Here is a 12,822-nt window from a genome sequence, read left to right as displayed (position 1 = left end):
TATAGATTTCAATTATAAAGAGGTAGACTGGGGTGCTTTGGCTTCTCTTCGTCATAAGGAGTCATGTAGACAAGTTTTTAGACCGCATACAGTGAAATTTCCATTACCAGCATATTTGAGCATACTACAATGAGAAGAACTGATAAACAACCATTGGTAAAACTTACCTTCACACATACTAGTGGCATGGATATTGAGAATATTAGAAATGTTACAGTAGTTAGAACTGATCATGTAATGTTCAAGTTTGAGTGTAGGATACTAAAAGAGCTGAGGTAAGACAAGATATAAAGAGATATAATCCTGGAAACTCCACAGAACGTAACAATTTCTCTGGTAATGTAGATTGAGAAATGGAGTTCAGTAGCAAGGAACTAGGGCTTTGCGGTGATAGATCCTGTGAAATCTACAGTGAAGAAGTAGGAATATGAATACCTTAAGCCTTATTACAGAGGGAATGGTAAGAAAGGGGAAAGAATGGTTTAATAAAAGATGCCAAGAAGCATAGGAGTCTCAAAATATGCAGTAGCAGAGACATAGACCACACTTCAGCAAGGCAGGTTCTTGACCAGAACTTTCCCATGCATTCATTAGGAGTCTGGTGTCAGTTAAGGAGCAGCTAATCAGACTAAGGGATTCAGAAGGAAGAATTTGAGAGGATGATGTAAGGATATGTGAGGAGTGAATAACAAGTTCAACAGTGTTGTAACTGAATAAAAAGTTCAACGTTGTGTTCACTGTGAAAGACAGTGAGTTGGAATAGGGATAACATTTTAGAAGGCATTGAGATACCTAGATAACTAAATGGGCTTAATTTATACAAGGCTCATGATCCTGATGAGATTTTATCATATGTGCTGAAGATGTGTGCAGATATGCTAGAATACCACTTGAAATACTGTTCAAGATGTCACTGGAGAGGGAAAGTGCCAAAGAAGTCATACCTCTCTATATGAAAGAGGAGACAGGCAATGGGTGCTGAACTACAGACCAGTCTCACTGACAAGTTTGGTATGTAAGGTTCTGGAAAAGATGATTAAAGAGCAAGTGGACAACTTCCTACAAAGGAAAATGACTTAAGTGAGAAACAGCATGGATTTAGGGAAGGGTCATGTGTAACAAATGCCTTAGTTTAGCGAGAAAGTAAGCTCATTTTAGACAAAAGGGAAGGCTGGTTGGACACATAATTACGAAAGGCCTGCTGTTTGACAAAGTCTTATAGAAAGTTAGGTAGGAACTTCCTCTTTTCTTTGGAGCGTTTGCAACTGGAATGAAGTATTTGCACACTATTCTGCTTCCTACTGTTATGTCTTAAGGCTGGTTTTTTGCTTATATGTTTATGTAAGATAGATTTTATCATTTTTGAGCTGTCCCATCTTGACTTGTAGGCTAGTGCTTTTTCTTGTTTGATTTTCTTGGTTCCATGAGCATTTTCAAAATGCTTTTCATAATTCATCTGTTTATAGATATTCCTTTTAGGTATTTGCATTGTAAACTCAGCATGTTCATTTAGAATTTGACATGCAGCCTCCCTTTGTAAGTGTAACAATTCTGTGTTTTTATGCATTCACATCAAGTTTCTATATTCATATACCTTCAACTCTTGCCATTGTCAAAGGTTCTTTTGACATTTCCTAGATTATCCTCTGTTAATTGGATTGCCATATGTTTTCAACCATGTACTTCTCATTCAGCTCCTCAATGCAGAGTGCTATCCATCACTTAAAACACTGAATAAACATGGGTAGAAAGTAATGCTGTCATATTTCAGTTCAGTTTATCTACTATAGAATTTAATTCTCCTTTAACCTTTCAGTTCCATGTTAAAGGATCCTGTCTTATTACTGTCATTATTTTAATGTGATCATCAGTGTAAATGCCTTTGCATTTGTTTCTTCCTTTTCAGAACAGTTCCGTAGCTACATTCTTCTAAAACATTGAGACATATAGGCAGAGCATGCAGCTATCTTTATACTACAAAAACTAAATCTTTCATACTCTTTTCCTGCAGATCTGCACAGTCACTTTGGCAACATTGTCTCAAGAACAAATGGTGGACTTGCTCAAGACATCCATAACTGTGACTGTCACTGTTGTCCCACCACATCCTGATGGAGCACCACGCAAGTATGTGTGCCCATGTAATTTACCACTTCTGATCTGCTTTGGGAATGGGGTTGAAGACACCCATATGTACTTGGATCGACCCTTTTACTTTTTTTTTTCTTTGTCATCAGTAAAAAGACATTTCTTTTTTCATGTCATAGAAATAAATAAGATTTTTGTTGCATGCATTAAAAACTGCTGTGCACTAGTGTTTTGAAACTGGTTTTCTCTATAGAAAATTAAACATGGACAAAGCTGCCATAAGAAGTTGCTTGGAGTATTGATTGATTATTCATGACCTAGTTCTGTAGTACTCTTCAGGGTGATGATAGTTTGAAATGCAGTACATGTATGTTACTGTTGATAGGCATTATTATTATTATTATTATTATTATTATTATTATTATTATTATTATTATTGTTATTTTTTTTTTTTTTTTTATACTTTGTCGCTGTCTCCCGCGTTTGCGAGGTAGCGCAAGGAAACAGACGAAAGAAATGGCCCAACCCCCCCCATACACATGTATATACATACGTCCACACACGCAAATATACATACCTACACAGCTTTCCATGGTTTACCCCAGACGCTTCACATGCCTTGATTCAATCCACTGACAGCACGTCAACCCCGGTATACCACATCGCTCCAATTCACTCTATTCCTTGCCCTCCTTTCACCCTCCTGCATGTTCAGGCCCCGATCACACAAAATCTTTTTCACTCCATCTTTCCACCTCCAATTTGGTCTCCCTCTTCTCCTTGCTCCCTCCACCTCCGACACATATATCCTCTTGGTCAATCTTTCCTCACTCATCCTCTCCATGTGCCCAAACCACTTCAAAACACCCTCTTCTGCTCTCTCAACCACGCTCTCTTTATTTCCACACATCTCTCTTACCCTTACGTTACTCACTCGATCAAACCACCTCACACCACACATTGTCCTCAAACATCTCATTTCCAGCACATCCATCCTCCTGCGCACAACTCTATCCATAGCCCACGCCTCGCAACCATACAACATTGTTGGAACCACTATTCCTTCAAACATACCCATTTTTGCTTTCCGAGATAATGTTCTCGACTTCCACACATTCTTCAAGGCCCCCAGAATTTTCGCCCCCTCCCCCACCCTATGATCCACTTCCGCTTCCATGGTTCCATCCGCTGCCAGATCCACTCCCAGATATCTAAAACACTTCACTTCCTCCAGTTTTTCTCCATTCAAACTCACCTCCCAATTGACTTGACCCTCAACCCTACTGTACCTAATAACCTTGCTCTTATTCACATTTACTCTTAACTTTCTTCTTCCACACACTTTACCAAACTCAGTCACCAGCTTCTGCAGTTTCTCACATGAATCAGCCACCAGCGCTGTATCATCAGCGAACAACAACTGACTCACTTCCCAAGCTCTCTCATCCCCAACAGACTTCATACTTGCCCCTCTTTCCAAAACTCTTGCATTCACCTTCCTAACAACCCCATCCATAAACAAATTAAACAACCATGGAGACATCACACACCCCTGCCGCAAACCTACATTCACTGAGAACCAATCACTTTCCTCTCTTCCTACACGTACACATGCCTTACATCCTCGATAAAAACTTTTCACTGCTTCTAACAACTTTCCTCCCACACCATATATTCTTAATACCTTCCACAGAGCATCTCTATCAACTCTATCATATGCTTTCTCCAGATCCATAAATGCTACATACAAATCCATTTGCTTTTCTAAGTATTTCTCACATACATTCTTCAAAGCAAACACCTGATCCACACATCCTCCACCACTTCTGAAACCACACTGCTCTTCCCCAATCTGATGCTCTGTACATGCCTTCACCCTCTCAATCAATACCCTCCCATATAATTTACCAGGAATACTCAGCAAACTTATACCTCTGTAATTTGAGCACTCACTCTTATCCCCTTTGCCTTTGTACAATGGCACTATGCACGCATTCCGCCAATCCTCAGGCACCTCACCATGAGTCATACATACATTAAATAACCTTACCAACCAGTCAACAATACAGTCACCCCCTTTTTTAATAAATTCCACTGCAATACCATCCAAACCTGCTGCCTTGCCGGCTTTCATCTTCCGCAAAGCTTTCACTACCTCTTCTCTGTTTACCAAATCATTTTCCCTAACCCTCTCACTTTGCACCCCACCTCGACCAAAACACCCTATATCTGCCACTCTATCATCAAACACATTCAACAAACCTTCAAAATACCCACTCCATCTCCTTCTCACATCACCACTACTTGTTATCACCTCCCCATTTGCGCCCTTCACTGAAGTTCCCATTTGCTCCCTTGTCTTACGCACTTTATTTACCTCCTTCCAGAACATCTTTTTATTCTCCCTAAAGTTTAATGATACTCTCTCACCCCAACTCTCATTTGCCCTTTTTTTCACCTCTTGCACCTTTCTCTTGACCTCCTGTCTCTTTCTTTTATACATCTCCCACTCAATTGCATTTTTTCCCTGCAAAAATCGTCCAAATGCCTCTCTCTTCTCTTTCACTAATACTCTTACTTCTTCATCCCACCACTCACTACCCTTTCTAATCAACCCACCTCCCACTCTTCTCATGCCACAAGCATCTTTTGCGCAATCCATCATTGATTCCCTAAATACATCCCATTCCTCCCCCACTCCCCTTGCTTCCATTGTTCTCACCTTTTTCCATTCTGTACTCAGTCTCTCCTGGTACTTCCTCACACAGGTCTCCTTCTCAAGCTCACTTACTCTCACCACCCTCTTCACCCCAACATTCACTCTTCTTTTCTGAAAACCCATACAAATCTTCACCTTAGCCTCCACAAGATAATGATCAGACATCCCTCCGGTTATTATTATTATTATTATTATTATTTTCATTTTATTTATTTTGCTTTGTCGCTGTCTCCCGCGTTTGCAAGGTAGCACAAGGAAACAGAAGAAAGAAATGGCCCAACCCACCCCCATACACATGGATATATACACACGTCCACACACGCAAATATACATACCTATACATCTCACTGTACACACATATATACACACACAGACACATACATATACACCCATGCACATAATTCACACTGTCTGCCTTTATTCACTCCCACCGCCACCTCGCCACACATGGAATACCATCCCCCTCCCCCCTCATGTGTGCAAGGTAGCGCTAGGAAAAGACAACAAAGGCCTCATTCGTTCACACTCAGTCTCTAGCTGTCATGCAATAATGCCCGAAACCACAGCTCCCTTTCCACATCCAGGCCCCACACAGCTTTCCATGGTTTACCCCAGACGCTTCACATGCCCTGATTCAATCCACTGACAGCACGTCAACCCCGGTATACCACATCGATCCAATTCACTCTATTCCTTGCCCGCCTTTCACCCTCCTGCATGTTCAGTCCCCGATCACTCAAAATCTTTTTCACTCCATCTTTCCACATCCATTTTGGTCTCCCACTTCTCCTTGTTCCCTCCACCTCCAACACATATATCCTCTTGGTCAATCTTTCCTCACTCATTCTCTCCATGTGCCCAAACCATTTCAAAACACCCTCTTCTGCTCTCTCAACCACGCTCTTTTTATTTCCACACATCTCTCTTACCCTTACATTACTTACTCGATCAAACCACCTCACACCACACATTGTCCTCAAACATCTCATTTCCAGCACATCCACCCTCCTGTGCACAACTCTATCCATAGCCCACGCCTCGCAACCTTACAACATTGTTGGAACCACTATTCCTTCAAACATACCCATTTTTGCTTTCCGAGATAATGTTCTCGACTTCCACACATTCTTCAAGGCTCCCAGGATTTTCGCCCCTCCCCCACCCTGTGATTCACTTCCGCTTCCATGGTTCCATCCGCTGCCAGATCCACTCCCAGATATCTGAAACACTTTACTTCCTCCAGTTTTTCTCCATTCAAACTTACCTCCCAGTTTACTTGACCCTCAACCCTACTGTACCTAATAACCTTGCTCTTATTCACATTTACTCTTAACTTTCTTCTTTCACACACTTTACCAAACTCAGTCACCAGCTTCTGCAGTTTCTCACATGAATCAGCCACCAGCGCTGTATCATCAGCGAACAACAACTGAATCACTTCCCAAGCTCTCTCATCCACAACAGACTTCATTCTTGCCCCTCTTTCCAAAACTCTTGCATTCACCTCCCTAACAACCCCATCCATAAACAAATTAAACAACCATGGAGACATCACACACCCCTGCCGCAAACCTACTTTCACTGAGAACCAATCACTTTCCTCTCTTCCTACACATACACATGCCTTACATCCTCGATAAAAACTTTTCACTGCTTCTAACAACTTGCCACCCACACCATATATTCTTAATACCTTCCACAGAGCATCTCTGTCAACTCTGTCATATGCCTTCTCCAGATCCATAAATGCTACATACAAATCCATTTGCTTTTCTAAGTATTTCTCACATACATTCTTCAAAGCAAATTATTATTATTACACTTTGTCGCTGTCTCCCGCGTTAGCGAGGTAGCACAAGGAAACAGGCGAAAGAATGGCCCAACCCACCTACATACACATGTATATGCATACACATCCACACACGCACATATACATACCTATACATCTCAACATATACATATATATACACACACAGACATATACATATATACACATGTACATGATTCATACTGTCTGCCCTTCTTCATTCCTATCGCCACCCTGCCACACATGAAATAACAACCCCCTCCCCCACATGTGCGCAAGGTAGCACTAGAAAAAGACAACAAAGGCCACATTCGTTCATACTCAGTCTCTAGCTGTCATGTATAATGCTCCGAAATGACAGCTCCCTTTCCACATCCAGGCCCCACAGAACTTTCCATGGTTTACCCCAGACGCTTCACATGCCCTGGTTCAATCCATTGACAGCACGTTGACCCCACTATACCACATCATTCCAATTCACTCTATTCCTTGCATGCCTTTCACCCTCCTTCATGTTCAGGCCCCAATCACTCAAAATCTTTTTCACTCCATCCTTCCACCTCCAATTTGGTCTCCCACTACTCGTTCCCTCCACCTCTGACACATATATCCTCTTGGTCAATCTTTCCTCACTCATTCTCTTCATGTGACCAAACCATTTCAAAACACCCTCTTCTGCTCTCTCAACCACACTTTATATTACCACACATCTCTCTTACCCCTTCATTACTTACTCGATCAAACCACCTCACACCACATTTTATCCTCAAACATCTCATTTCTAGTGCATCCACCCTCCTCCGCACAACTCAATCTATAGCCCATGCCTCGCAACCATATAATATTGTTGGAACCACTATTCCTTCAAACATACCCATTTTTGCTTTCCGAGATAACGTTCTCGACTTCCACACATTCTTCAACACTCCCAGAACTTTCGCCCCCTCCCCCACCCTATGATTCACTTCCGCTTCCATGGTTCCACCCACTGCCAAATCCACTCCCAGATATCTAAAACACTTCAATTCCTCCAGTTTTTCTCCATTCAAACTTACCTCCCAACTGACTTGTCCCTCAACCTTACTGTACCTAATAACCTTGCTCTTATTCACATTTACTCTCAGCTTTCTTCTTTCACACACTTTACCAAACTCAGTCACCAGCTTCTGCAGTTTCTCACACGAATCAGCCACCAGCACTGTATCATCAGCGAACAACAACTGACTCACTTCCCAAGCTCTCTCATCCATAACAGACTGCATACTTGCCCCTCTTTCCAAAACTCTTGTATTCACCTCCCTAACAACCCCATCCATAAACAAATTAAACACCCATGGAGACATCATGAACCCCTGCCGCAAACCAACATTCACTGAGAGCCAATCACTTTCCTCTCTTCCTACACGTACACATGCCTTACATTCTCGGTAAAAACTTTTCACTGCTTCTAACAACTTGCCTCGCATATCATATATTCTCAATACCTTCCACAGAGCATCTCTATCAACTCTTATCATATGCCTTCTCCAGACCCATAAATGCTACATACAAATCCATTTGCTTTTCTAAGTATTTCTCACATATGTTCTTCAAAGCAAACACCTGATCCACACATCCTCTGCCAATTTTGAAACCACACTGCTCTTCCCCAATCTGATGCTCTGTACATGCCTTCACCCTCACAGTCAATACCCTCCCATTTGATTTCCCAGGAATACTGAACAAACTTATACCTCTGTAATTTGATCACTCACTTTTATCCCCTTTGCCTTTGTACAGTGGCACTATGCAAGCATTTCACCAATCCTCAGGCACCTCACCATATAAGGCATATAAGAAGAAAAACTTTTAAGTATGTGTAGGAAGATACTTTAGAATGACAATTTTTAGACTTTTGGATTCTCTTATGAAGTGTGTCAAGGAATGAGTGCACCAAGGAATTCGAATTCTCTATGATCATTGCTCCATTCCCAATTCCTTGGGGGTGGCCCAATGAGAAGGGAGCAGAAGGGGTCACTGCCCCAGGCCCTAGGGTCCATCGAGGTGCCTGAGCCTGTGCTCATCTTTTTATCAGATACTACCCAGTCCTGTTTTGAATAAAAAAAAGTGAAAGCCCCATCCTCACTTGGTCATCATTATTGTTATGTAATACACTACCTGCATTTTGCTTTTTTTCCGAACTTATTATCATCCTAATTTGGGGATTTTTATTTTAAGAAAGTTCTTAAAAAGGTGAAGAGAAAGAAAGGGTCCCTAAGAACATCCCCAGGCCCCCTTACAAAGGCCTTAGGGTTGAGGGGATTTCCCTGTGATTTTGCTGGCTGTTGGCATCCCTGCCAGGGGGTGGATCAGGTACATACATCTTCTGACATCACCTGTTGACATTTGTAGACCATTCCCAGTGTGATGAAGTGAATTATAAAATTTGATACAAACTTGATGAATAAGTCCCCCCCACTCCTACCCACCCACCCAAAGTAAGACCAATATCTCTATTTATGCCACTTTCATACACATAATGTTTCCATTACGTCAGATTCCCAATTATTCCTGTATCATCATATGAAATATCCATAACCCTAATGGCACTTTCATACACATAATGTTTCCATTACATCAGATCCCCAATTATTCCTGTATCATCATACGAAATATCCATAACCCTAAGTGCATCTGTCCATCTCTCCTGTGGTCTGCCTCCTCCTTGACACCAGCCTATCATGTTTATTGCCATATCATGTGAAAAGAGTTTCATTCATATACCATTCTGTTTATTTTTTTTCACTCTACATATCCTTCCCATATCTTCATTCCTCATTTCATTTACCCTCCAAATTCCACCTATGCTTAGTGAGATGTGATGAAATTGATGAGATAGTTGGTAAATGGAGAGTGCCTGGAGTAAATGAGAATGGGAGTTATCTTGTGGATATTTGTGCTGAGAAGGGTTTATTCCTTACAAACACCTTTTTTCAGTTTAAGATGATGCACAGATATACATGGATGAGGAATGCTTGAAGAGAGGAGCAGAAGGCTTTGATTGACGATGTGGCAGTGGATGAAAGATTGAGAAAGGCCTTGCTAAATGCTAGAGTTACAAGAAGATTCTTTGGAAACTGACTTTCGCAGTTCGTGTGCGGATGATGATCAGGGAGAAGTGGAGGTATGGTGTAGGGAAGAATGGAGAGGTAAAATTATTGGCAAGCAAGAAGATGAATGAGAAAAATTGCAGGGAGAAGTATGAAAGGAAGGGAAATGAAAGCTTAGGTGGAAGTGCAGCAAACATAGGGATGCAGTCATTTGCGAATGGGTGTTTAAAAATGTTTAGAGAAATACTGTTGTAGAATTAGTAATTGATACAAGGTGAGAGATCTAGGAATAAAAGGGGCAAATCATCGTGGACAGAAGAGATTAGAAATGCTGTGGAAGAGAAGAAATAGGCATACAGTAGATTGCTTGATAGGTATGTACCAGTGGAAGTCTAGCAAGGCAGGAGGGAAGAACTTAGAATATGTAAATGGAATGTTAAGAAGCTCATAAAAGGAAAGCAAAAAGAGTAGATGAAGATCTTGTAAGAAAGTTAGATGAAAAGTTTAGGGATATGAAACTTTACTGGAAGAAGGTGAAAAATGGAAGAGTAGAAATGTTAATGTTAGAAGTAAGGAAGAGGAGTTGCAAAATCAAAAAGAGGAAGTGAAAGGAAGATGGAAAGAGTATTTTGATCTAATGAGTATGGGAGAAGGGAAGGCAGCAGTTGTTACATGCATGGGTAAGGAGGATGGAAGAAAAAGGATACAAGTGCAAGGGCCTATAGTAAAAAAGGAGGTAAGAAGGGCATTGATGAGGCTGAAGGTAGGAAAGGCTTCTAGAGTAGATGGGGTTACAGCTGAAATGCTGAAGTATGGAGTAGTGTTTGATAGAGTGGCTGTATCTGATATGTAATTTAGCATAGAAAAAGAAGCTTGTACCTGAGGATTGGGTGAAAGCTGTTATTGTTCCTAAATTCATAGGAAAATATGCTAAGGATGTATCTAGCAATTATAGGGGAATGAGCCCATTAAGTATACCAGGAAAAGTGTATACAAGCATGTTGATTGATAGAGAGGTGGAAGTGACTGAATGCAGAATAAGTGAAGTGCAAGGGAATTTTAGGAAAGGTAGGGGATGTGTGGATCAGATTTTTGTAGGAAAGATGACCTTGGCAAAGTATTTAGTGAAAGATAAGACGTATGCAGCTTTTATGGATTTGGAGAGAGCATATGACAGAGTTGAGTGGAATGCTTTATGGGATGTGTTAAGGATATACAGGCTAGGGGACAGCTGCTGAATGGTGTGAAAGCCTTCTATAGAGGAGCAGATGCATGTGTAAGAGTGGATTGAGAATTGAGTGAAAATATTGGATGATACTGTGTCTGCAAATGACACTATTGTTTGCTTAGAGTGAAGAGTAGTTGCAGAAGGTTGTGTTGTGTGATATGTGTAAGCATAGGCGATTGAAGGTAAATGCAAGTAAAAGTAAAGTAATGGTGTTTGAAAGGAAACAGACCTTGTAAAACCATGTAAAGTGAAAGAATAGAGTGTACTAAATTGTGCTTTGGATATGGGTGGAGAAAGACTGAAAGAAGTAAGATAATATAAGTATTTAGGATCTGTCTTGGGTCAGTTGGTGATAGAGAAGGAGAGATAAGGGGGAGAATAACACAGGCTAGAGGATTCATTGGGTCCCTTTATAGAATAATTAAGGGTAGAGGTGTAAGTAAAGAGAGACCTATGCAGATGGAACATGGACATAGAATGAGTCACATAAGTCAAGAATCCAGGCTGTGGAATTGAGCTATTTGTGAAGAGCATGTGGGGTGATTAGATGGAATGAAGAATGAAATGAAGGGGTGTGTGATAGATGTGGTATGGCAGGGAATGCAATGGGAATGAATAATGGAGTGGTAGAATGGGTGAAACATAATACTTTGAGTTTGTTTGGGCATGTGGAAAGAATGCAAGACTGGGAGTTTACAAAGTGAGTGTATGATAATACAATTAAAGGGGCTGGTGTGAGTGGAAGATCACCTATAACATGGGAAAATAGTGTGTAGGAAAAGAAACGATGGAGAATGCATGGGATGGTGTATGGAAGGAAGGTATGTGAGGACAGGGATAAGTGGAGACTCTTTTGGTGTTGCCACCCCTTGATGGGAGTTCCCGGAGGGAACTCCCATCAGAGATATAGATTGATAAGTAAATAGATTTACCTGTATACATTTGGTCTTCATATCCATATGTCGGCATTGGGATGAGAACTCGTTAATGTAAAGTTATTATTACACTGCATTCATTTCACTCTTTATAACCCTGCTTAATTATTGTACTTCATTCATTACAGTCTGTATATCCGTACTTGATAATTACTCTGCAGTCATTACAGCATGTATCACTATACTTAATTACTGTGCTGCTGACATTATATTCTGTATCTCCATGCTTAATTTTTACACTTCAGTTATTACATTCTGTATCTCCATGCATAATTATTACGCTACATTTATAACATTCTTTATCTTCATGCTCAATTGTTATACTGTGGTCATTACATTCTGTAACTCCCTACCTTATTATTACACCAGTCATTACATTGTGTATATCCATGCTTTATTATTACACCGCAGTCAGTAGATTCTGCGTCTCCATATTTAATCATTACACTGCAGTCTTTACATTCTGTATCTCCTTACTTGATGACTACAGTGCAGTCATTACATTCTCTATTTCCAAGCTTGATTACTACACTGTAGTCATTACATTATGATTCTCAGTGGTATAACACTGTTGTCATAACATTCTGTATCTTGCTGCTTAATTATTGCACTGCAGTCATTGCATTCTTTATGTCCCAGCTTAATTATTACACTCTTATTAACATCCTGTATCTCCCTGCTTTAAGTATGACACTGTTGTCATTTTGTACCTCCATGTTTAATATTACACCAAAGTCATTACATTCTGTATCTCCTTGCTTAATTATTGCACTGCAGTCATTACATTTTGTATATCTGTTTCATTTTTACACTGCAGTCATTACATTCTGTATATCCATGCTTAATTATTACATTGCATTCATTACATTCTGTATCTTGTTGCTGAATTATTACACACTGGTCATTTCATTTTGTAACTCCATGCCTAATTATTACACTGCAGTCATTACATTCTA

General features: G+C 40.5%; 1 protein-coding gene across 8 annotated transcripts in view; it reads left to right on the top strand.

Moving 5' to 3' along the window:
* Nucleotides 1-12,822, top strand: part of LOC139752006 (uncharacterized) — a 269,198-nt gene that overhangs the window by 155,380 nt on the left and 100,996 nt on the right. For all 8 annotated transcript variants that reach the window (XM_071667778.1, XM_071667779.1, XM_071667783.1 and 5 more), the window contains exon 14: nucleotides 2,012-2,127. In XM_071667778.1, coding sequence (XP_071523879.1) covers nucleotides 2,012-2,127 — 116 coding nt within the window. The remainder of the gene's footprint in view (nucleotides 1-2,011; nucleotides 2,128-12,822) is intronic.

The sequence above is a fragment of the Panulirus ornatus genome, chromosome 12 (genome assembly GCF_036320965.1).
Source record: "Panulirus ornatus isolate Po-2019 chromosome 12, ASM3632096v1, whole genome shotgun sequence".
Lineage (NCBI taxonomy): Eukaryota > Metazoa > Arthropoda > Malacostraca > Decapoda > Palinuridae > Panulirus > Panulirus ornatus.
Note: the sequence above shows the minus strand (reverse complement) of the source record. Positions and strands in the feature narration are given on the sequence as shown.